Source organism: Lepisosteus platostomus, chromosome 23, assembly GCF_059453375.1.
Source record: "Lepisosteus platostomus isolate fLepPlt1 chromosome 23, fLepPlt1.hap1, whole genome shotgun sequence".
Classification (NCBI taxonomy): domain Eukaryota; kingdom Metazoa; phylum Chordata; class Actinopteri; order Semionotiformes; family Lepisosteidae; genus Lepisosteus; species Lepisosteus platostomus.
Window position 1 is genome coordinate 6,085,414 of NC_142633.1, and position 25,486 is coordinate 6,110,899.

At 43.0% G+C, this 25,486-nt stretch overlaps 1 protein-coding gene and 1 pseudogene across 6 annotated transcripts; one reads left to right on the forward strand and one right to left on the reverse strand.

Annotated features, from left to right (window-relative positions):
• Positions 1-560: 560 nt before the first annotated feature.
• On the reverse strand, positions 561-17,087 carry LOC148641915 (uncharacterized; annotated as a pseudogene). The gene is made up of 4 exons (XR_015929672.1): positions 16,984-17,087; positions 3,639-3,678; positions 2,873-2,966; positions 561-1,490 (listed from the first exon to the last, which is right to left on the reverse strand). The product of XR_015929672.1 is annotated as an uncharacterized LOC148641915 (transcript).
• Positions 3,797-23,720, forward strand: LOC148641916 (uncharacterized). 5 transcript variants are annotated; one of them, XM_088617439.1, is made up of 5 exons: positions 3,797-5,312; positions 5,628-5,718; positions 20,619-21,468; positions 22,076-22,256; positions 23,448-23,720. In XM_088617439.1, exons 2-5 carry the CDS (start codon positions 5,679-5,681, stop codon positions 23,655-23,657), a joined length of 1,281 nt encoding a protein of 426 aa, XP_088473565.1. In that variant the 5' UTR covers positions 3,797-5,312; positions 5,628-5,678; the 3' UTR covers positions 23,658-23,720. The 5 variants fall into 5 exon arrangements, with proteins under 5 accessions (XP_088473565.1, XP_088473566.1, XP_088473568.1 ...); XM_088617440.1 differs by having other exon boundaries at positions 3,797-5,167; XM_088617442.1 differs by having other exon boundaries at positions 3,797-4,067.
• Positions 23,721-25,486: the final 1,766 nt, after the last annotated feature.

A 25,486-nucleotide genomic window follows, 5' to 3' on the forward strand; every position in this document is an offset into this window, starting at 1 on the left:
AACGGCAAGCTGCAACATGCACATTGGCTGAGAGTGAAATCACAGCCAGGACAGCTAAGATGAGGATGTTTGGCTCAGGACATCCTCATGCTCCTCTCTTCATGTCAGAAGAATGAAAGGTTTGTATGCCATTCTCTGCAAGAGCAGTTGTACAGTTGAAGATCTAGGTTAAGTGGAATGGAAGCAGACTCTGGAGAAGTAGGGACTTTATGCAGTAGATGTACACATAAAATGGCTCAAGGAACAGCAAGGTAAAGTGAAACTGCAGACATACCTTGCATAATGCAGGACTACACCCACAACACAAAATAACCAGTCAGAACACCCTGAAATATTGGCTTGCACAGAAGCCCATTAGAAGTGTTTCCCCACCAAGTTATGAAAATGATAGGAACATATTCATTCCAAGTCCCTGAAAAACAAAAATACTGAATTCCACAACTGCCAGTATTTGCCCATTGTAGCATACCATATTCAACTGGATTACTCTCCAAGCACTTACGGCATTTGTATTGTTAAACGCACAACCCCAGATAATGAAACGCATACAACCTCACAACTGCTAGTATTTGCCCATTTATTGAATAATATGCTTCATACAAATCTATGGCTACTTTTTGAGGTCAAGGATTTCTTCCTTTATCCCCACTCTGGACACTGAAGCTCCAATCCATTTTGTCACAGTCATGTTGCCCGACAGTCAGAGGGACATTGGAAAGAATCTTGGCAATGTTGACTTCAAAATCCAAGCTGAAGATTTAGCTAACGCTTTTCTTGCATGAAGGCAAGTATCTGGTACATATTGTACCCAATGCCAAGGTTCTGGGCTCTATCAAGCCAGTTGTCAGCGGCAAACTTTGGTGGAGGAGCAGAGTAGATCTTCCCTTTATCCTTGGAGACACACCACAGATTGCCATTGGGAGAGAAGGCCATGAAATGGGTAAGTTCTGCCCAGCCTCCATCTCCAACAGTTTCAGCACTACTGAGCCAGTCTTGATTCATGTGACTTGGAGGTTTTCCTTTAACCAGCTTCCCTTCTGATGTCACAGCATACAGGATACCCTCAGGGTCAAAGAACAGAGAAGGGAAAAGCCATCCTCCAGTTCCTATCTTCGTAGCAACCCCGTACCTCCAGGACACACACTCATTCTCAGGAGGGGGACCCTTGTAGAATTCCCCACTTTTTGCCACAGCATAGAGGCTGCCTTCTGGATGGAAGAAGAGGGAGTGAAACTGATCCCATTCTCCTTTGCCAACTTTCTTGGCTCTAGTCGTCAGCCAGTCTTCATTCGGATTCACTGGAGGAGACCCTGCATAGATGTCTGCATTATGGATGGCAAACATTGTCCCAGTTGGACTGAACAGGATGTGAGAGAAGCCTTTCAGATTTCCAACACGTTTCGCATTGTCATAATAACTTTCATTGTAGTCAACTGGGGGTCGTCCCATCTGGGCAGATCCTGAGCTCTCCACACCAAACAGCAACACACCTATGAACACAAATATTAAAAGAGATCCATGGGATGCATCACAACATTTTCTATTTAGGTCTCTGATGATTATTCTCACAACCTCTACGGCTTTGCATGCATTATAATACAAATCAAGGTTTCTAGTGCAGCCTGCTATGGAGGGGAAAGCCATCCTCTCACAATCCAGTCCAACACCAATAGGTTACTGCACAATAAAAGGAGACCACTAGGTTACTCATACACACACCCAGGAAACACTCACACTCTTGAGCCATGAAAACCACCCATTCACACCACCAAAGCACCTCAGGTCACAAAAGCTCTCTTATTAATGAGATGCATTGCTTAGTCATGAGCAATGTAGATTAAACTGCTTCTAGTTACAAATGAAGCACCTTTCAGGACAGGAAGAGAAGGCAAACCCTGTGTGCTTTCTTGGGAAGCATCACTGCATCACTTGAACGTCATCCATGGTTGGTACCCTCCCCATGCCCCTGATCCAGTGCACCAAAGAAGGAAACCCCAGAGGCATTGCATTTATTCAAGAATCCAATTCATCTTCCAGCTCTTCTCCCTCCAACTATACAGAGGCTGTTGTGACAGGAGTGGCCTTGCAGCTGAACTCTGAACAGTTCATTTGTGACTGCGTATTTAGAACTATTAACTATAATGAAGTTCAACTGTAGACCTTCACTTCTCATTTCTTAAGCCTTAATAGACAAGGGATAGTTATTTCTGGACCAATTACAAACAGGGCCAGTCCTTCCCACTATCACTCTGAAGGTAGCTAGATTTCCACCCCATTGAGGAAGGGCAAGTTAACCCAAACACTGAGCAGCACAGACAGGCATCATGAGCTCTCAGGATCAGGAGTACAGTGGTACCAATGATACAAGTAACCACCGACTTCCTTCTTCAAGTGCTACAAGATTGAGCAACAGTGGTGTGCCAGCGTGAACCAACTAGTGAAACATCTGGGGGAAAGAGAGGAGAAAGTGAACAAGTGGTGCTCATGGTCCTTTTCTAGGGGCAGCACATGAAATGGTTAATAAGCATGTCAAGTCTAGTGACAGCTAAGATAGTAATTAACCCTCAATGGCTAAAGCTTACTTCAAACAAGGGTTACAGGATTCAGATCATAAGTGCTGCCATTACCATATGTTCTCTAACCCAGCTCTTAAGGGGTTAAATCAGGAACCAGCTGGCTTACAAGCTTCTCCCACTTGTTCAGGTGCTGCTCCTTTCAAGAGACCTTGATGGGACACCCCTGCTTTCAAGCATTACTGCAACAGCAAGTCCAGGTTCAAGATCACCACTGAGCAGCTGTCAAGGTGGCAACCCAATCTGGAAGATCAAGAGGGTTCTGGTACCCAAACAGCACCACAGCTCCATATACTCACTCATATTGTCTGCTGCTGAAGTCTTAACCTGGTCAGACAGTTGAGGTTAAGATGTTTCTTGCTGAAGAGGAGGTACTGTAAGTGTTCTATGCACCTGCAAAACAGTTCCACAGCCAAAGTAGTTATTTTAAGAGTAACCCCTTTTCTCATAGGGATGGCCATATTAAAACCTGGTACTTAACCACAATATTAAAAAAAAAAACATACATCTTCCAAGCCAATTATCTTTGAATCAAACAATTTAAAAAACAGCAGCAACTCTTCCTACAGCAAGTATAGCTCACAGAACATTATGAGAAACATCAGGAGGCATAATGTCACAAAACTAAAAAAAGGAACAGATCTTGAAACAGTGAAGACAAGTACACCAGTCCCTCACGCTGTTGACCTTCACTTTTCGATTGCCCGAGGTTAAGAAAGCCCTCTTCAGAACTCCGAGTAAAAACCATCATTGAAAGTGCACTTGCTTAGGATATATTAGCTATTCTATTTGACCCTACAGTATGAGAAAGTTTTTAAAACACAGACGCACTGATGAACTGCTTGAGAGGTCAGGATAGCACTTTCCGTTAGACTACGAAAGAGGCACCATCCTTTTTTCGAATTCTTTTGAAACGTTAAAAAACAGGTGAAAACACATGCATAGCCATAGCTAAACCCCAGAAAGCTTGTGCTTATAAAGCCAGGGACGGGTGCACACAAAAACATGAAACAGCTCTTTCGTTCCAAAAAAAAAAACTTAAAAATACTTTTAAAAAAACCTCACCTCTCCAACCCGAAAACAACCAACCACGCAGCTTGTACAGCTGCCCCCTCTTTTAAACCCTGAGCTCCGCCCCTTGCGTGAAAACAGACCAATGACGTCAGAAAGACGATCACTCTACCCTGAATCAAGAAGACTGTCACGGGGTTTCAATATTGAATCAGAAACAGCAGATTTCGCACAGTAGTGCAGTACAACAACGAGAAAATACCCGCCGTTTGAAATGCTCCGTTTACGAATGTGAGCTGTATATAAATATATACGTGTGGATAAGTCTTGCGTGGACTGTGTACTGAGAGTCTCATTCCACATCACAGGTCTCGACTAAGCCGGTGAGCCAGCGACTGACACAGGATTGCAGAATCAGGTCAATAGCGCCCTTGAGTTTGTGATTCTGTACTGCATATATTCTCAAAGAGAGCTTTCCTACAGGTATGTGTTCCAAATTTACAAAATACTAAATGTTTAATAGAAGTCCCGAATTATATTGCTAACAAATTAAAGGAACGCTGTGTAATACGTGTGTTGATGTAATGATCATTTTTTTAATATTTCCCAATAAATATATAACCCAAAGATAGATCATTTTTCTAAGTTTGAAGTACAGATTAGTCTTCCTCTTGACACCGTTATTCTGATACATCACACAGACGGATTTTGTCAGAAGCAGCTGTTAAACTAGCGCGGGTTCAGGAAGAAACCAACACAGGGCGATCACTGGGGTAAAAAAAGTGTTTTAGGCTTTTTTTTTGCTTTTCGAAACGACATTAGAAAGACGATGGGGGAAGTATTTTCAGTAAGAGTGACTTCTGTATGGTCTATTGTGGATGTGAAGAGATGATTAACTTTCCTGGAAAGAGTATAGAGTGGAAAAAGAATAGAAGTTGTCCCCCACACACAAATTTACTGACTGGAGATTTAATAAGCATTTCTGGTGCTGAGGTATATCTAGTACTGATAACCTACCTGCTTCCTTTCAGTCTGTGTAAAGCTCCAGGTATAAGTTGTACTGTCATCAAGGGTGACTGTAGTTTCATTCTCCACGATCACTGGGATTCCAGCCTTAAAGGTTGTTGATGCCTCAGCTGCCACAGTAAATTCATGCTCATAGGAAAAGGAGCTTTCCAGAATAAGGGGCTCCAGAATAAATGTGGTTTATTACACATTTTGTATTTTGTATATTTGGAACAAACACAGATTAAAGCTCTGTTTGACAATATATGCAGTACAAAATCACAAGCTCAAGGGCACTATTGACCTGATTCTGCAATCCTGTGTCATAGTCGCTGGCTCACCGGCTTTGTGGAGACCTGTGATGTGGAATGAGACTCTCAGTACACAGTCCGCGCACTGACTTGTCTACACGTATATATTTATATACAGCTCACATTCATAAATGGAGCATTTCAAACGGCGGGTATTTTCTCGTTGTTGTACTGCACTACAGTGCGATGTTGGTTGTCCTTATCCTGTGCGAAATCTCCTGTTTCTGATTCAATATTGAAACCCCGTGACAGTCTTCTTGATTCAGGGTAGAGTGATCGTCTTTCTGACGTCATTGGCCTGCGTTACTCACACGGGGCGGAGCTCAGGGTTTAAAAGAGGGGGCAGCTGTACAAGCTGTGTGGTTGGTTGTTTTGGGGTTGGAGGTTGAAGGGCGGCAGATACAGGTCCACCGTGAGTACTGTATGTTTAAGGAGCGGTTTAGTATTTTTTTTTAGGTTTGTTGAACGAAAGAGCTGTGTATTGTTTTTGTGTGCACCCGTCCCTGGATTTATAAGCATAAGCTTTCCGAGTTTTAGCTATAGCCATGCCTGTGTTTTCACTGCTGCAGATTTTTTTTTTTAAAGTGATGTTTGACTCAAAGATATTTGACTTGGTGCTTCACCACTAATGTAAAAAAATACATCTTCCAAGTTTTAATATGGGCATCCCTATGAGAAAAGCGATCACTCTTAAAATAACTACTTTGGCTGTGGAACTGTTTTGCAGGTGCATAGAACACTTACCTCCTCTTCAGCAAGAAACATCTTAACCTCAGCCATGTCTGACCAGGTTAAGACTTCAGCAGCAGACAATATGAGTAAGTATATGGAGCTGTGGTGCTGTTTAGGTACCAGAAGCATCTTGGTCTTCCAGATTGGGTTGCCACTTTGACCAGTGGTCATCTTGAACCTGGACTTGGTGTTGCAGTAATGCTTGAAAGCAGGGGTGTCCCATCAAGGTCTCTTGAAAGGAGCAACACCTGAACAAGTGGGAGAAACTTGTAAGGCAGCTGGTTCCTGATTTAACCCCTTAAGAGCTGGGTTAGAGAACATGTGGTAGTGCCAGCCCTTGTGATCTGAATCCTGTAGCCCTTGTTTGAAGTAAGCTTTATCCATTGAGGGTTAATTACTATCTTAGCTGTCACTAGACTTGACATGCTTAACCAATTCATGTACTGCCCCTAGAAAATGGAGCATGAGCACCACTTGTTCACTTTCTACTCTTTCCCCCTAATGTTGCACTAGTTGGTTCACACTGGCACACCACTATTGCTCAATCTTGTAGCACTTGAAGAAGGAAGTCAGTGGTCACTTGTACCATCAGCACCACTGTACTCCTGATCCTGAGAGCTCATGACACCTGTCTGTGCTGCTCCAAGTTTGGGTTAACTTGCCCTTCCTCAATGGGGTGGAAATCTCACTACCTTCAGAGTGAATGTGGGGGACTGGCCCTGTTTGTAATTGATGGTCCAGAAATAACTATTCCTTGTCTAACAAATTATGGTTAATAGTTTAAAATACACAGGTCAATGCAGTGGAGTTCAGCTGCAAGACCACTCCTGTCGCAACAGCCTCTGTATAGTTGGAGGGAACCTCCCACTCACAAGGATTCCGACTGGCTCACTCATGCTGAAACTGTTGGAACTGGAGGCTGGGCAGAACTTGCCTATTTCATGGCCTTCTCTCCCGATGGCAATCTGTGGTGTCTCCAAGGATAAAGGGAAGATCTACTCTGCTCCACTGCAAAAGCTTGCCCCCGACAACTGGCTTGAAAGAGCCCAGAACCTTGGCATTGACTACAATCGCTACCTGATAGTTGCCTTCACGCAAGAAAACCATTAGCAAAATCTTAAGCTTGGATTTTGAAGTCAACATTGCCAAGATCCTTTCCAATGTCCCTCTGACTGTCGGGCAACATGACTGTGACAACACTGCAGGCACTGTTCCCTACACTGCCACTTTCCAGTAAGTTGATCATTCTTGATGCTTTTTATAGTGCAAGCTGGCCTTCCCACACAGGGAGACCCTAAAAGCCGGCATTTAGAGGTGTCTGAAACTGTATTCCAAGGTCTTATAGAACAACTGAACTTTCCTCAAATTTGTGGAACTATGCTGGTCCCTGTAAATGTGTGGAGATGTGAGGCAATTTCACTTTGCTCCAGCATCCAGGATTCAGTTCTGCCTCAGTCTTATTCTGAGCTCTTGATGTTCTCAAGACCTTCCTGTACATCCGCATACTTCCTGCCTTTTTTTTTTAAAGGGTCCTTTTCTTGGTCGCAGTTAGAATCCTGCTCAAGAGCTGACTGCGACAGCTTATCTTCAGGTTCTCGATTTAGAAACCAATTCCAAGAACATGCCTGCACAGACCTGCTGTTTCTGGGCAATGTTCTCTTCATTCCCTTTCAGAAGTCCAAAATATTGGGCAACAGGTGTGGAAAGAGCTCTTGAGGCCAAATTTGGATCACTCTGTAGTCCATAAGCTAATGTGCAATATTTCTTCTTTACAACATGACAGAATGGTAAATAATGCATTTCATGTTCAACTGGTTAGGTTTTCTGAGACTCTTACCTTGGAAAGCTCCTTTTCCCATGAGCATGGATTTACTGTGGCAGTTGGGGCATCGACAACCTTCAAGGCTGGAATCCCAGTGATTGCGGAGAATGAAACTACAGTCACCCTGGATGTCAGTACAAGTCACACCTGGAGCTTTACAGAGACGGAAAGGAAACGGGTAGGTTTTCAGTCCTGGATATTCCTAAATGGAAATGGCCATTAGCTCAACACACTCAATTAAGGTGAGATAGTTGCAGTGAGTTGTACACAACATGCAAGTCTATATTCTCTGAATGAGCTACATATTGCATTCCCCTCAAGCTATTCATCTAGCAGCATCCAAATAACTGTATGTGCTACTCTTGACATGTTAACTGGGAATTAACCAATTACATGTAAACAGTGGAGTGAAATCGGTCAGTTACTTTTGTTTCTGTGGTTTTTAAATATTCCCTCTTCTCTCTAAAGCATCTCTGTAGCTTGTTGTAGTATTTGGGGGGGGGGGGGATTCTTTTCCCTTGTGATCTCTTATCTTGGGATATTGTACCACAGATTTTGGAATTCCTGCATGGTGGAGGGGAAGGTGTCTGAAATACTTTAAAACTGACTCTGTAATTTGAGTTTTTATATCACTTTATAGACCAGGACTAGTTCCTGCTCATTTACATAACATGGTGGGATTCAAGAATGGTTGGATTGTTCTTCACAATACCCTGTTTTGTATTCAGGTAGTATTGTGTGCAGTACTTCTAATTGGAACTAGAACTTCATGCCTGGGTAGCTTGCTCCAGACACTGCTTGGTAACTTTTTAAAGCTCCCATGTACACAGATAATGGGGTCTGAGGGGAAGAATAGCCCCATAGTCTCATATTCTTCTCTCGCAATTAAAATGCTTCTTGCTAATTTCACTTCCAAAAGTGAACATGCCAAGTGTTGACTTGCTGTTTTCTCTGAAGGTTGTCGACACCTCTACCTTGAGCAGCACGGTGCCCCCTGGGAAGGCAGTGAGGTTCAAGGCTGTTGTCCAGAAGGGAACCCTGGATGTTCCTTACAAAGCGAAGGTGACCACTATCTTTGGATACGAGACGGTTATTACTGGAAGATGGCTTGGAGCTTCGGTGTCCAGAGTGGGGATAAAGGAAGAAATCCTTGACCTCAAAAAGTAGCCATAGATCTGGCAAAGACCTGTATGAAGCATATTATTCAATAAATGGGCAAATACTAGCAGTTGTGAAGTTGTACAGTGCCTTGCGAAAGTATTCGGCCCCCTTGAACTTTTCAACCTTTTGCCACATTTCAGGCTTCAAACATAAAGATATAAATTTTTTATTTTATGTGAAGAATCACCAACAAGTGGGACACAATTGTGAAGTGGAACGAAATCTATTGGATTTTTGAAACTTTTTTAACTAATAAAAAAATGAAAAGTGGGGCGTGCAAAATTATTTGGCCCCTTTACTTTCAGTGCAGCAAACTCACTCCAGAAGTTCAGCGAGGATCTCTGAATGATCCAATGTTGTCCTAAATGACTGATGGTGATAAATAGAATCCACCTGTGTGTAATCAAGTCTCTGTATAAATGCACCTGCTCTGTGATAGTCTCAAGGTTCTGTTGAAAGCGCAGAGAGCATCATGAAGACCAAGGAACACACCAGGCAGGTCCGTAATACTGTTGTGGAGAAGTTTAAAGCCGGATTTGGATACAAAAAGATTTTCCAAGCTTCAAACATCCCAAGGAGCACTGTGCAAGCGATCATCTTGAAATGGAAGGAGTATCAGACCACTGCAAATCTACCAAGACCTGGCTGTCCCTCTAAACTTTCAGCTCAGACAAGGAGAAGACTGATCAGAGATGCAGCCAAGAGGCCCATGATCACTCTGGATGAACTGCAGAGAACTACAGCTGAGGTGGGAGAGTCTGTCCATAGGACAACAATCAGTCTTACACTGCACAAATCTGGCCTTTATGGAAGAGTGGCAAGAAGAAAGCCATTTCTCAAAGATATCCATAAAAAGTCTCGTCTAAAGTTTGCCACAAGCCACCTGGGAGACACCCCAAACATGTGGAAGAAGGTGCTCTGGTCAGATGAAACCAAAATCGAACTTTTTGGCCACAATGCAAAACGATATGTTTGGCGTAAAAGCAACACAGCTCATCACCCTCAACACACCATCCCCACTGTCAAACATGGTGGTGGCAGCATCATGGTTTGGGCCTGCTTTTCTTCAGCAGGGACAGGGAAGATGGTTAAAATTGAGGGGAAGATGGATGCAGCCAAATACAGGACCATTCTGGATGGAAACCTGTTGGAGTCTGCAAAAGATCTGAAACTGGGACGGAGATTTATCTTCCAACAAGACAATGATCCCAAACATACAGCAAAATCTACAAAGGAATGGTTCACAAATAAACGTATCCAGGTGTTTGAATGGCCAAGTCAAAGTCCAGACCTGAATCCAATCGAGAATCTGTGGAAAGAGCTGAAAACTGCTGTTCACAAACGCTCTCCATCCAACCTCACTGAGCTCGAGCTGTTTTGCAAGGAAGAATGGGCAAGAATTTCAGTCTCTCGATGTGCAAAACTGATAGAGGCATACCCCAAGCGACTTGCAGCTGTAATCGCAGCAAAAGGTGGCTCTACAAAGTATTAACGCAAGGGGGCCGAATAATTTTGCACGCCCCACTTTTCATTTTTTTATCAGTTAAAAAAGTTTCAAAAATCCAATAGATTTCGTTCCACTTCACAATTGTGTCCCACTTGTTGGTGATTCTTCACATAAAATAAAAAATTTATATCTTTGTTTGAAGCCTGAAATGTGGCAAAAGGTTGAAAAGTTCAAGGGGGCCGAATACTTTCGCAAGGCACTGTATGTGTTTCATTATCTGGGGTTGTGTGTTCTAACCAATACAAATGCCATAAGTGCTTGGAGAGTAATCCAGTTGAATATGGTATGCTATGATTTTCTGGGACAATGAGGAAAATACTGGCAGTTGTGGAATTCATTAGTTTTGTTTTCATTCAGGGACTCGAACTAATCCATTCCTATCATTTTTGTAACTTGGTGGGAAACACTTCTAATAGGCTTACAGTATGTACAAGCTAATATTTCAGGATGTTCTGATGGGTTATTTTGTGTTGTGTACATTATGCCAAGTGTTTGCAGTTTCACTATACCTTGCTGTTCCTTGAGCCATTTTATGTGTACATTTACTGCATAAAGTCCCTACTTCTCCAGAGTCTGCTTCCATTCCACTTAACCTAGATCTTCAACTGTACAATTGCTCTTGCAGAGAATGGCATACAAACCTTTCATTCTTCTGACACGAAGAGAGGACTGGAGCATGAGGATGTCCTGAGCCAAACATCCTCATCTTAGCTGTCCTGGCTGTGATTTCACTCTCGGCCAAAGTGCATGTTGCAGCTTGCCGTTTGAACCTCTACAATATTTATACTGGCCTCAAATGAGACCCAATGAGTTGTGCAGTGCTATGCAACACTGAAGTCAATAGGAGTTGATCATCAGAATTGGAACTGTCTGGGTTTGTCTAGAATTATCCCCTTAAGTCTAAAGAGTCAAAATGGACAATCCAGTGTTCGGTTTGCTGTGAAGGGAGCAGCTCTCTCATATGTTTTGTCCATGGTTGAGTTACAGCTTGAACAGTGTTATGGTTGCTTTCCCCTTTTATTACACATTGTGCTCCCTGAGCGCACGGCCCTGTGTCACAGTACAGCACATGTCTGACTCCTGCCTTATCTAGCACTGCTTTACCATCTCCAGCAGTAAAATATTATAGGCCCATGTTAAAAGCAATGAATGGAGGATGTTAAAGATGCATCTTTTACAAAAGCACCACCAAATGAATCTAGAATCAGCTTTGCATGAAGTGTCCCTTGTAATAAACAGTTGAATAGTAATTTTTCAGGTCAGATACCAGGATTCCCCAAGTAGCAGCACTGAAAGGGTGTGGTGAGGCTAGATGGTATAAAGATAAATTCCCAGAAAGAACCATTTAAATTTAACTTCTCACTGCAGTCACCTACAGATGATTAAAACTCATTTACAGTGGAAGGAATCCCCCCCGTTCACCACTATAGGGCCAAGACAGCCCTCTTATTGTTCTCTCTCCCTAATTATCATATGAGACTATCGGCACCACTGGAGTTTCTAATTAAGAACCTTATATTGCATATTACAGAATATTATTCTGTTATATTACATAATGAGTAATTACAAATGTTATTACAAAATATTACATTCTCACAATTTAATAAAAGGAATTTATCAGGTCACATTGGAGGAAAACATTAATACTGTAAAATGATGGGAAGCTGCATCGTGTGAACTGGCTGAGAAAGTGAAATCACAGCCAGAACAGCTAAAATGAGGTTGTTTGGCTCAGGACCTCCTCATGCTCCAGTCCTCTCCTTGTGTCAGCAAAGTGAAGGGCATACATGTATAACCTTTCTCTGCAAGAGCAATCATTGTATAACTCAAGATCTGGACAAAACTGATCTAGTGGAATGGAACCAGACCCTGGATTGACCAGATGAGAAGATCCAGCAATCTTCTAAAGAAGTTTCTCATGTCTGGTTTCTCAGAGATCTTCCTTAAACCTCTGGAGAAAACATTGTAGCATACCATATTCAACTGGATTACTCTCCAAGCATTTACAGTGCAGTCCATAAGTATTTGGACAGTGACAATTTTTGTTGTCTTGGCTCTGTACACCGGCACATTGGATTTGAAATGAAACGATGATGATGAGGTTAAAGTGCACAATGTCAGCTTTAATTTGAGGGTATTTACATACATATTGGGTGAACCATATAGGAATCACAGCTCTTTTTATACACAGCCCCCCCTTCCATTTCATGGGACCAAAAATAATTGGCCATATTCACATAATCTTACAATTTGGCATGGTTGCAAATCCTGTGTCACTGTCAAAATTTGTATTCTTAGATAGCACAAAAGCTAATTATGAAGAACAAATACAACTTCACAACTGCTAGTATTTGCCCATTTATTGAATAATATGCTTCATACAGGTCTTTGCCAGATCTATGGCTACTTTTTGAGGTCAAGGATTTCTTCCTTTATCTCCACCCTGGACACTGAAGCTCCAAGCCATCTTCCAGTAACAACCGTCTCGTATCCAAAAATAGTGGTCACCTTCGCTTTGTAAGGAACATCCAGGGTTCCCTTCTGGACAACAGCCTTGAACCTCACTGCCTTCCCAGGGGGTACTGTGCTGCTCAAAGTAGAGGTGTCAACAACCTTCAGAGAAAACAGCAAATCAACACCTGGCATGTTCACTTATGGAAGTACAATTAGAAAGAAGCCAGGGAGGGGAAAAAAAAAAGCATTTTCATTGTGAAGGAAGAAAATTTGATTTATACGAGACCATGGGGCTACTCTTCCCCTCTGCCCCTATTACCGGTGTATATGGGAGTTTGGGAAATTACCAAGCAGTGTCTGGAGTAAGCTACCCAGGCATGAAGTTTTAGCTCCAATTAGAACTGCTCACAATACTACCCGAATACAAAACCGGGTATTTTGAAGAATAATCCAAATATTCTTGATTCCCACCAAGTTATTGAAAATGAACAGGAACTAATCCCTGCCTATAAAGGGATTTTCTTTAAGGATTTGACTCAAATTACAGTCAACATTTTAAAAGTATTTCAGACACCTTCCCCGACCCATGTAGGAATTGCAAAACCTGTGGTACAATAGATATACTGTAGTTTTCCTGGCCAGGTTAGCGATCAACACACAGAAAAGGATATCACAAGGGAAAAGGCATTTTCCAGTACTACAAAAAGCAGAGGAGATACCTTAGAGAGAAGAGGGAATATTTAGAAACCACAGAACGTGCTTCAGGAAGACTAATATTGACAGAGGCAAAGCCTTAACAAATGGTTGCAGTTCCTAAATGCTTAAAGAGAAGAGAAATGACCAGGGGTCGATTGTATTCTACCAGCCTTTTGTAACTCCTCAGCAGATGCTAGCCATGGCTGCTTACACTTCTCCAAGCAGAGTCAAAATGGGACAAAACCCATTGCCTGGAAAGTTGCCAATGTAGTGCTCGTTCATACAAAGGAAACTGAAGTGGTGATGGACCAATACATTCAGTTGTGGGTAAGGTTAAAAGCACAAATTGGATTTAAACCAGAGGATCTATTTGTCACTAGCATTCTAGCAGAAAGGCAATAGGGATTTAGAAAAGGTAGAAGCTGCATTTAGATAGGCTTGTTTAAGCCTCTTGGATGTTCATTTTGAAGTTGGACAGTGGGCATTCAAGCTAATTTATGACTTTGCTTAGTTTCCAATCTCTTCTATTTCAGTTGTCATGTCAAGAAAAGGAAGGTGTAGCTTGAAGGGGATGCAAAATGCAAGTCTATATCCTCTGAATATAGAACTACATGTTCTGTACACCTCACTGCAACCATCTCGCCTTAATTGAGCACGTTGAGCTAATGGGCATTTCCATTTAGGTTAATCCAGCACTAAAAACCCACCTCTTTCCTTTCAGTCTCTGTAAAGCTCCAGGTGTGACTTGTACTGACATCCAGGGTGACTGTAGTTTCATTCTCCGCAATCACTGGGATTCCAGCCTTGAAGGTTGTCGATGCCCCAACTGCCACAGTAAATCCATGCTCATGGGAAAAGGAGCTTTCCAAGGTAAGGGACTCTGAAAACCTAACCAGTTGAACATGAAATGCATTATTTACCATTCTGTCAAGTTGTCAACAAGAACTATTATATATTAGTTTATGGACTACAGAGTGGTCCAGAAATGTGAGCTCTTTCCACACCTGATGGCCACTATTTAAGAAGTCAGAAAGGGAATGAACAGATAACATTGCCCAGAACGAGCACGTCTGTGCAGGCGTGTTCTTGGAATTGGTTTCTAAATCAAGAACCTAAGAAAACTGCTGCTGTCAGCTCTTGAGCAGGGATTAAACCGTGACCAAGAAATCCTTTGAAAGGATCTTTTCAAAGGGTTTCCCCATTTTTTGGTCAACTGCACAGTTTAAGAGGCAGGAAGTTGAGGGGTCTTCATTTGAAAGCCATCACATCTAGACAAGTATGTGGATGTACAGGAAGGTTTTGAGAAGCCAAGAGCTCAGAACTGGACTGAGGCAGAACCGAATCCTGGATGCTGGAGCAGAGTGCAATTGCCTCACATCTCCACACATTTACAGCGACCAATCCAATATGAGGGAAGTTCAGTTGTTCTATAAGACCTTGGTATACAGTTTCATACACCTAAATGCTGGCTTTTAGGGTCTCCCTGTGTGGGAAGGCCAGCTTGCACTATAGAAAGCATCAAGAATGATCAACTTACTGGAAAGTGGCAGTGTAGGGAACAGTGCCTGCAGTGTTGTCACAGTCATGCTGCCCGACGGTCAGAGGGACATTGGAAAGGATCTTGGCAATGTTGACTTCAAAATCCAAGCTTAAGATTTTGCTAATGGTTTTATCTTGCGTGAAGGCGAGTATCTGGTAGCGATTGTAGTCAATGCCAAGATTCTGGGCTCTTTCAAGCCAGTTGTCGGTGGCAAGCTTTGGCGGTGGAGCAGAGTAGATCTTCCCTTTATCCTTGGAGACACACCACAGATTGCCATCAGGAGAGAAGGCCATGAAATAGGCAAGTTCTGCCCAGCCTCCAGTTCCAACAGTTTAAGCATGAGTGAGCCAGTCGGAATCCTTTTGAGTGGGAGGTTTTCCTTTAACCAGCTTCCCTTCTGATGTCACAGCATACAGGATACCCTCAGGGTCAAAGAGCAGAGAAGGGACAAGCCATCCTCCAGTTCCTATCTTCGTAGCAACCCTGTACCTCCAGGACACGTACTCATTCTCAGGAGGGGGACCCTTGTAGAATTCCCCACTTTTTGTCACAGCATAGAGGCTGCCTTCTGGATGGAAGAAGAGGGAGTGAAACTGATCCCATTCTCCTTTGCCAACTTTTTTGGCTGTAGTCAGCCAGTCTTCATTCGGATTCACTGGAGGAGACCCTGCATAGATGTCTGCATTACGGACTGCAAACATTATCCCAGTGGGACTGAACAGGATGTGAGAGAAGCCTTTCAGATTTCCAACAGGTTTCGCATGATGATAAAAGCTTTCATTGTAGTCAACTGGGGGTAATCCCATCTGGGCAAATCCTGAGCTCTCCACACCAAGCAGCAACACACCTATGAACACAAATATTGAAAGTGATCCATGGGATGCATCACAACATTTTCTATTTAGATCTCGGATGATTCTCAACCTCTACGGCTTTGCATGCATTATAATACAATCAAGGTTTCTAGTGCAGCCTGCTATGGAGGGGAAAGCCATCCTCTCACAATCCAGTCCACCACCAATAGGTTACTGCACAATAAAAGGAGACCACTAGGTTACCCATACACACAACCAGGAAAAACATACTCTTGAGCCATGAAAGCCACCCATTTGCACCACCAAAGCACCTCAGGTCACAAAAGGAATGGACCCCTCTCTCATTAATGAGATGCACTTCTTAGTCATGAGCAATGTAGACAGTATCCTCTAGTTACAAATGAGGCACCTCTCAGGACAGGAGGAGAAGCCAAGCCCCGTGTGCTTTCTTGGGAAGCATCACTGCATCAAAAAACCTCGAGCTAAAGACTCTGGGCATGGGGCTGCCTCTTGAGGAGTGGCATCAATGGTTGGTGCCCTCCCCATGCCCCTGATCCAGTGCACCAAAGAAGGAAACCCCAGAGGCATTGCATTTATTCAATAATCCAATTAATCTTCCAGGATTCAGATCCAAGGACTGGCACTACCACATGTTCTCTAACCCAGCTCTTAAGGGGTTAAAATCAGGAACCAGCTGGCTTACAAGTTTCTCCCACTTGTTCAGGTGTTGCTCCTTTCAAGAGACCTTGATGGGACACCCCTGCTTTCAAGCATTACTGCAACACCAAGTCCAGGTTCAAGATGACCACTGGTCAAAGTGGCAACCCAATCTGGAAGACCAAGATGCTTCTGGTACCTAAACAGCATCACAGCTCCATATACTCACTCATATTGTCTGCTGCTGAAGTCTTAACCTGGTCAGACATGGCTGAGGTTAAGATGTTTCTTGCTGAAGAGGAGGTAAGTGTTCTATGCACCTGCAAAACAGTTCCACAGCCAAAGTAGTTATTTTAAGAGTGATCCCTTTTCTCATAGGGATGCCCATATTAAAATTTGGAAGATGTATTTTTTTACATTAGTGGTGAAGCACCAAGTTAAATATCTTTGAGTCAAACATCAGTTCTAAAAAAAAATCTGCAGCAGTGAAAACACAGGCATAGCTATAGCTAAAACTCGGAAAGCTTATGCTTATAAATCCAGGGACGGGTGCACACAAAAACAATACACAGCTCTTTCGTTCAACAAACCTAAAAAAAATACTAAACCGCTCCTTAAACATACAGTACTCACGGTGGACCTGTATCCGCCGCCCTTCAAACTCCAACCCCAAAACAATCAACCACACAGCTTGTACACCTGCCCCCTCTTTTAAACCCTGAGCTCCGCCCCGTGTGAGTAACGCAGGCCAATGACGTCAGACAGACGAGCACTCTACCCTGAATCAAGCAGACTGTCACGGGGTTTCAATATTGAATCAGAAACAGGAGATTTCGCACAGGATAAGGACAACCAACATCGCACTGTAGTGCAGTACAACATCGAGAAAATACCCGCCGTTTGAAATGCTCCGTTTACGAATGTGAGCTGTATATAAATATATACGTGTGGATAAGTCTTACGCGGACTGTGTACTGAGAGTCTCATTCCACATCACAGGTCTACACAAAGCCGGTGAGCCAGCGACTATGACACAGGATTGCAGAATCAGGTTAATAGCGCCCTTGAGCTTGTGATTCTGTATTGCATATATTGTCAAACAGAGCTTTACTCTGTGTTTGTTCCAAAAATACAAAATACTAAATGTGTAATAAAACTCCCGAATTAAATTGCTGACAAAGGAACGCTGTGTAATACGTGTGGTGATGTAATGATCATTTTTGTAATATAACCTAATATATAACCCACAGATAGATCATTTTTCTAAGTTTGAAATACAAATTAGTCTTCCCCTTGACACCGTTATTCTGATACATCACACATCACACGGATTTTGTCAGAAGCGGCTGTGAAAACAAGCGCGGGTTCAGGAAGCAGCAAACACAGGGCGATCACTTGGTTAAAAGAAGCGTGGAGGCTTTATTGTGGTTGTCGAAACGACATTAGAAAGACATGGGGGGAAATATTATTAGTAAGAGTGACTTCTGTATGGTCTCTATTGTGGATATAACGCTTCGGGGTTCAGGTGGGCGACCGCTGGGGGCTCGAACCCAGGACTCCAGCGTCACTCAACAGGGACCCAGCCCGGTGAGCTAAACAGACATCTCGCCACAGCCCATTGGTGGCTGTGGTCCTGCTATTACAGGGAAGGGCGGTGACGTCACCGCTCTGGTAAGCTGGCTCTTACACAGTGCCTGTCGGCCGTAAGCGTTACATTATGAACTATCCTGGAAAGAGTATAGAGTAGAAAAAGAAAAGAAGTAGCCCCCCCCCGCCACACACACAAACACATTTACTGACTGGAGATTTAATAAGCATTTCTGGTGCGGAGACTCTCAGTACACAGTCCATGCACAGACTGATCCACACGTATACACAGCATTTCAAACGGCGGGTATTTTCTCGTCGTTGTACTGCACTACAGTGCGATTTTGGCTGTCCTTATCCTGTGCGCCATCTCCTGTTTCTGATTCAATATTGAAACCCCGTGACAGTCTGTCTGACGTCATTGTTTTGTTTTCCACGCAAGGGGCGGAGCTCGGGGTTTAAAAGAGGGGGCAGCTGTACAAGCTGCGTGGGTGGTTGTGTTGGGTTTGGGGAGTTGAAGCTGAAGGGCGGCGGGAAGAGGTCCAGCGTGAGTACTGCATGGTTTTTAGGGAGCGTTTTAGTATTTTTTTTTTAGTTTTTTTGAACGAAAGAGCTGTGTACTGTTTTTGTGTGCATCCGTCCCTTGGATTTATAAGCATTAGCTTTCCGAGTTTTAGCTATAACTAAGCATGTATTTTCACACCCGCTTTTCGCAAATAGGATGAGGTGTCTTTCGTAGCCTTACGAAAAGTGCTATCCTGGTGTCTCGAGCACTTGATTTAGTGCGTCTGCGTTTTTCAAACTTTGGGGCAAATACAATGCCTACTATATCCTAAGCAAGTGCACTTCCAATGATTGAAGTTTTTTTTACTCGGAGTTGTGAAGAGGGCTTTCAGTTGTCCGAGGTTAAAAAAAACTGTAAAGGTCTAAGTAACGTGACTTGTCACCTTTAGAAGAGTGTGAGGGACTGGTGTACTTGTCTTCCCTGCTCTTCACTGTTTTAAGATGTATTCATTTTTATTTTTGTGACATTATGCCTCCTAACGTTTTTCACATTGTTCTGGTGAGCTATGCTTGCTAAAGGAAGAGTTGCTGCCATTTTTTAAAATTGTTTGATTCAAAGATAATTAACTTGGAAGATGTATGTTTTTTTTTATATTGTGGTCAAGTACCAAGTTTTAATATGGGCATCCCTATGAGAAAAGGGATCACTCTTAAAATAACTACTTTGGCTGTGGAACTGTTTTGCAGGTGCATAGAACACTTACAGTACCTCCTCTTCAGCAAGAAACATCTTAACCTCAACTGTCTGACCAGGTTAAGACTTCAGCAGCAGACAATATGAGTGAGTATATGGAGCTGTGGTGCTGTTTGGGTACCAGAAACATCTTGATCTTCCAGATTGGGTTGCCACCTTGACAGCTGCTCAGTGGTGATCTTGAACCTGGACTTGCTGTTGCAGTAATGCTTGAAAGCAGGGGTGTCCCATCAAGGTCTCTTGAAAGGAGCAGCACCTGAACAAGTGGGGGAAGCTTGTAAGCCAGCTGGTTCCTGATTTGACCCCCTTAAGAGCTGGGTTAGAGAACATGTGGTAATGCTGGCCCTTGTTTGAAGTAAGCTTTAGCCATTGAAGGTTAATAACTACCATCTTGGCTATCACTAGACATGCTTATTAACCATTTCATGTGCTGCCCCTAGAAAAGGAGCATGAGCACCACTTGTTCACTTTCTCCTCTCTTTCCCCCAGATGTTTCACTAGTTGGTTCATGCTGGCACACCACTGTTGCTCAGTCTTGTAGAACTTGAAGAACGAAGTCAGTGGTTACTTGTATCATTGGCACCACTGTACTCCTGATCCTGAGAGCTCATGACGCCTGTCTGTGCTGCTCGGTGTTTGGGTTAACTTGCCCTTCCTCAATGGGGTGGAAATCTAGCTACCTTCAGAGTGATAGTGGGAGGGATTGGCCTGTTTGTAATTGTTGGTTCAGAAAAAAAAACTATTCCTTGTCTTAGAATTAAGAATTGAGGGATGAAGGTCTACAGTTGAATTTCATTATGGTTAATGGTTCTAAATACACAGGTCAGAAATGCAGTGGAGTTCAGCTGCAAGACCACTCCTGTCACAACAGCCTCTGTATAGTTGGAGGGAATAGAGCTGGAAGATTGAGTTCTTGAATAAATGCAATGCCTCTGGGGTTTCCTTCTTTGGTGCACTGGATCAGGGGCATGGGGAGGGCACCAACCATTGATGCCACTCCTCAAGAGGCAGCCCCATGCCCAGAGTCTTTAGCTCAAGGTTTTTTGATGCAGTGATGCTTCCCAAGTAAGCACACGGGGCTTGGCTTCTCCTCCTGTCCTGAGAGGTGCCTCATTTGTAACTAGAGGATACTGTCTACATTGCTCCTGACTAACCAATGCCATCTCATTAGTGAGAGAGGGGTCCATTCCTTTTGTGACCTGAGGTGCTTTGGTGGTGCAAATGGGGTGGCTTTCATGGCTCAAGAGTATGTTTTTCCTGGTTGTGTGTATGGGTAACATAGTGGTCTCCTTCTATTGTGCAGTAACCTATTTGTGTTGGACTGGATTGTGAGAGGATGGCTTTCCCCTCCATAGTAGGCTGCACTAGAAACCTTGATTGTATTATAATGCATGCAAAGCAGTAGAGGTTGTGAGAATATTCATCAGAGATCTAAATAGAAAATGTTGTGATGCATCCCATGGTTCTCTTTCAATATTTGTGTTCATAGGTGTGTTGCTGTTTGGTGTGGAGAGCTCAGGATTTGCTCAGATGGGATTACCCCCAGTTCACTACAATGAAAGCTTTTATCATCATGCGAAACGTGTTGGAAATCTGAAAGGCTTCTCTCACATCCTGTTCAGTCTGACTGGGATAATGTTTGCAGTCCGTAATGCAGACATCTATGCAGGGTCTCCTCCAGTGAATCCGGATGAAGACTGGCTGACTACAGCCAAGAGAGTTGGCAAAGGAGAATGGGATCAGTTTCACTCCCTCTTCTTCCATCCAGAAGGCAGCCTCTATGCTGTGACAAAAAGTGGGGAATTCTACAAGGGTCCCCCTCCTGAGAATGAGTACGTGTCCTGGAGGTACAGAGTTGCTACTAAGATAGGAACTGGAGGATGGCTTTTCCCTTCTCTGTTCTTTGACCCTGAGGGTATCCTGTATGCTGTGACATCTGAAGGGAAGCTGGTTAAAGGAAAACCTCCAAGTCACATGAATCAAGACTGGCTCAGTAATGCTGAAACTGTTGGAAATGGAGGCTGGACAGAACTTGCCTATTTCATGGCCTTCTCTCCTGATGGCAATCTGTGGTGTGTCTCCAAAGATAAAGGGAAGATCTACTCTGCTCCTCCACCAAAGTTTGCCACAGACGACTGGCTTGAAAGAGCCCAGAATCTTGGCATTGACTACAATCGCTACCGGATACTTGCTTTCACGCAAGATAAAACCATTAGCAAAATCTTAAGCTTGGATTTTGAAGTCAACATTGCAAAGATCCTTTCCGATGTCCTTCTGACCGTCGGGGAACATGACTGTGACAACACTGCAGGCACTGTTCCCTACACTGCCACTTTCCAGTAAGTTGATCTTTCCTGATGCTTTTTATGGTGCAAGCTGGCCTTCCCACACAGGGAGACCCTAAAAGCCAGCATTTAGGTGTATGAAACTATTCCAAGGTCTTGTAGAACAACCAAAGCTCTTCCCTCAAATTTGTGGAACTATGTTGGTCCCTGTAAAATGTGTGGAGATGTGAGGCAATTGCACTCTGCTTCAGCATCCAGGATTCAGTTCTGAGCTCTTGATGTTCTCAAGAGCTTCCTATACATCCACATACTTGACTAGGTTTGACATCTTTCAAGTCAACACCTTAACTGCCTGCCTCCTCTAAAATTGTCCATTTGAACAAAAGGTCCTTTCGAAGGATTTCTTGGTCACAGTTTGATTCCTGCTTATCTTGGTTCTCAATTTAGAAACCAATTCCAATAACACGCCTGCACAGACGTGCTTGTTCTGGGCAATGTTATCTGTTCATTCCCTTTCTGACTTCTTAAATAGTGGCCATCAGGTGTGGAAAGAGCTCAAATTTCTGGATCACTCTGTAGTCCAACTAATATACAGTATAATAGTTCTTGTTGACAACTTGTCAGAATGGTAAATTAATGCATTTCATGTTCAACTGGTTAGGCTTTCAGAGTCTCTTACCCTGGAAAGCTCCTTTTCCCGAGAGCATGGATTTACTGTGGCAGATGGGGCATCGACAACCTTCAAGGCTGGAATCCCAGTGATTGCGGAGAATGAAACTACAGTCACCCTGGATGTCAGTACAAGTCACACCTGGAGCTTTACAGAGACGGAAATGAAACGGGTAGGTTTTCAGTGCTGGATATTCCTAAATGGAAATGCCCATTAGCTCAACGTGCTCAATTAAGGCAAGATGGTTGCAGTGAGGGGTACAGAACATACAAGTCGGTTTTCTGAATACTGAGCTATACTGTATATTGCATTCCCTTCAAGCTATTCATCTCCCAAGTTAATTGAAGTCACCCAAGAGTCTAGCAGCATCCACTCAGTACAGTAGGTTCTGAATACTTAACACTCTTTAGTTTACACCTTCCTTTTCTTGACATGATAACTGAAATGTCAAAGGTTTGGGGAATTAAGCAAAATCGTAAATTAGCTTGAATGCCCTCTGTCCAACTTCAAAATTACTATCCAAGAGGCTTAAGCAAGCCCCTTTTAAATGCAGCTTCTACCTTTTCTAAATCCATATTGCTTCTCCTAGGATTCTAGTCCCAAATGGATCCTCTGGATTAGTTATTTTTGTACATCTATCCACAATAGAACTTACTGGTCCATCACTACTTCAGTTTGCTCTGTATGAAGGGGCACTACATTTAGACTTTGCTGGGAAACATGAGTAAAGGACCAGAGCATCTGCAGAGGGGTTAAAGGTTGGTAGAATGCCATCAGCCCCTGGTCACTTCTCTTCCCTTTAAGCATCTAGGAACTGTAGCCATTTGTTAATACTTTGCCCCTATCAGTATTGGTCTTCCTGAAGCATGTAAACAGCTGAATGAAATATTCAGTTACTTGGTTTCTAAATATTCCCTCTTCTCTCAAAGGCATCTCCTTGGCTTTTAGTAGTACTGAAAAAAGCCTTTTCCCTTGTGATCTTTTTGTGTGGATCTCTAATCTTGGGAGACTACCACAGGTTTTGGAGTTCCTACATAGGGTGGGGGGGTGTATGTCTGAAATACTTTAAAACTGTTGACTCTGTAATTTTAGTCAAATCCTTTAAAGAAAATCAGTTTTATATTTGTGTAGCATTGTTTAGTTCCTCTAATTGGAGCTAGAACTGCAAGCCTGGGTAGCTTCCTCCAGCCACTGCTTGGTGATTTCCAAAACTCCTGTGTTCACAGATAAGAGACGGAGGGGAAGAGTAGCCCCATAGTCTCATCGCATAAATCAAATATGCCCCCCCCCCACAGCTTCTTGCTAATTGTACTTCCTCAAAAGTGAACATGCCAAGTGTTGATTTGCTGCCTTGCCTCCAAAGGTTGTTGACGGCTCTACCTTGAGCAGCACGGTGCCCCCTGGGAAGGCAGTGAGGTTCAAGGCTGTTGTCCAGAAGGGAACCCTGGATGTTCCTTATAAAGCGAAGGTGACCACTGTCTTTGGATATGAAACCACTATTACTGGAAGATGGATTGGAGCTTCAGTGTCCAGAGTAGGAATAAAGGAAGAAATCCTTGACCTCAAAAAGTAGCCATAGATCTGGAAAAGACCTGTATGAATATATTTTTTTCAATAAATAGGGAAAATACTAGCAGTTGGGAAGTTGTATGCGTCTCATTATCTGCTTCCTTGTGTTCTAACCAATACAAATGGTTAGAGAGTAATCCAGTTAAATATGGTATGCTATGAGTTTCTGGGACAATGGGCAAATACTGGCAGTTGTGGAATTCACTATTTGAGGTTTTTCAGGGACTCTATAGGTACGGACTAGTTCATTTTCATAACTTGGTGGGGAAACACTTCTAATGGGCTTCTGTGCAAGCCAATATTTCAAGGTGTGTTGTGGGTGTAGTCCTGCATTATGCAAGGTATGTCTGCAGTTTCACTTTACCTTGCTGTTCCTTGAGCCATTTTATGTGTACATTTACTACATAAAGTCCCTACTTCTCCAGAGTCTGCTTCCATTCCACTTAACCTAGATCTTCAACTGTACAATTGCTCTTGCAGAGAATGGCATACAAACCGTTCATTCTTCTGACACGAAGAGAGGCCTGGAGCATGAGGATGTCCTGAGCCAAACATCCTCATCTTAGCTGTCCTGGCTGTGATTTCACTCTCGGCCAATGTGCATGTTGCAGCTTGCCGTTTGAACCTCTACAATATTTATACTGGCCTCAAATGAGACCCAATGAGTTGCTGTTACTAGGTTTCTTTATTCATGGAGTTGTGCAGTGCTATGTAGCAACACTGAAGTCAAGAGGATTTGATCTTCAGAATTGGAACTGTCTGGGTTTATCAACAATTATTGTCCTGTGTCTAAAGAGTAAAAGCTTAAACAATCCAGTGTTCTGCTTGCTGTGGAGGGAGCAGCTCTCTCCTCTGTTTTCTCATGACCGGTTTTGTCCATGGTTGAATTGCAGCCTGAACAGCATTTTGGCTGCTTTTCCCTTTTTCACACACCCACTGTGCTCCCTGATCACACTGTCCCTTTTCACAGTACAGCACGTTTGTCTCCTGCCTTATCTAGCACTGCTTCACCATCTCCAGCAGTAAACTATAGTTCAGGTGGGTAGCTGCGTCAGCATGTGTAGGCTGCAAAGGAACAAGTAATAGGTTTATTCCATGCTGGGAAAAGAAAACAACGTTTCAGCTGGGAACCTTCTTCAGGTGTGAGCAACACGGGTGTGGCTCACTGGAAGAATGCTCCATGACCAAAACGTTTTCTTTCTTTTATTCAGCATGGAATAAACTTGTTACTTGTAAAATATTATAGGTTTGTGTTAAAAGCAATAAATGGAGAATGTTAAATAGATGTTAATAAATAACTTATTAATTCAGATACTAGATCCTGCAACTTGCAAGGTAAAAAAGTATGAAAATTAGTACCATTAGCATAAAATAAGAAAGTGATGCATGAGGTTCTAAGACTATCTATTGGCTTGACAATAGGACCTCACAGGCTGTAGCTCAACCATGGACAAAGCATGACAGCATGAGAGAACACACAGAGGTCAGAGCTGCTCCCTCCACAGCAAACAGAACACTGGATTGTCTAAGTTTTGAAACTTTAGAGACGGGGCAATAATTCTAGATAAACCCAGACAAACAGCCCCAGTTCTGAAGATTAACTCCCCTTGACTTTAACAAGATTGCTACATAGTACTGCACATCTGCTGACAGATGTGGGGACAATGTTGCACATCCTTTACAGCCTTCCAGCACTCAAATCCTGAAACTGAGGGTTCTCCTGGTCATTTCTGGCAGAAATCATAGCTTTAGGAAGCAAAACGTTTAATAACGTTTTAATAATAACCTCATTTCTGTTCTTCAGTCACAGAGTTGTAAAGAAATGTAATAACA

Excerpts from the sequence above, each read along its gene's own strand:
- LOC148641916 (XM_088617439.1), top strand. The coding sequence starts at position 5,679 with ATGTCTGACCAGGTTAAGACTTCAGCAGCAGACAATATGA. Across the intron at positions 5,719-20,618 it reads TTCAGCAGCAGACAATATGA|GTGTGTTGCTGTTTGGTGTG; the intron begins GTAAGTATATGG and ends TTGTGTTCATAG. Across the intron at positions 21,469-22,075 it reads CCCTACACTGCCACTTTCCA|GCTTTCAGAGTCTCTTACCC; the intron begins GTAAGTTGATCT and ends TCAACTGGTTAG.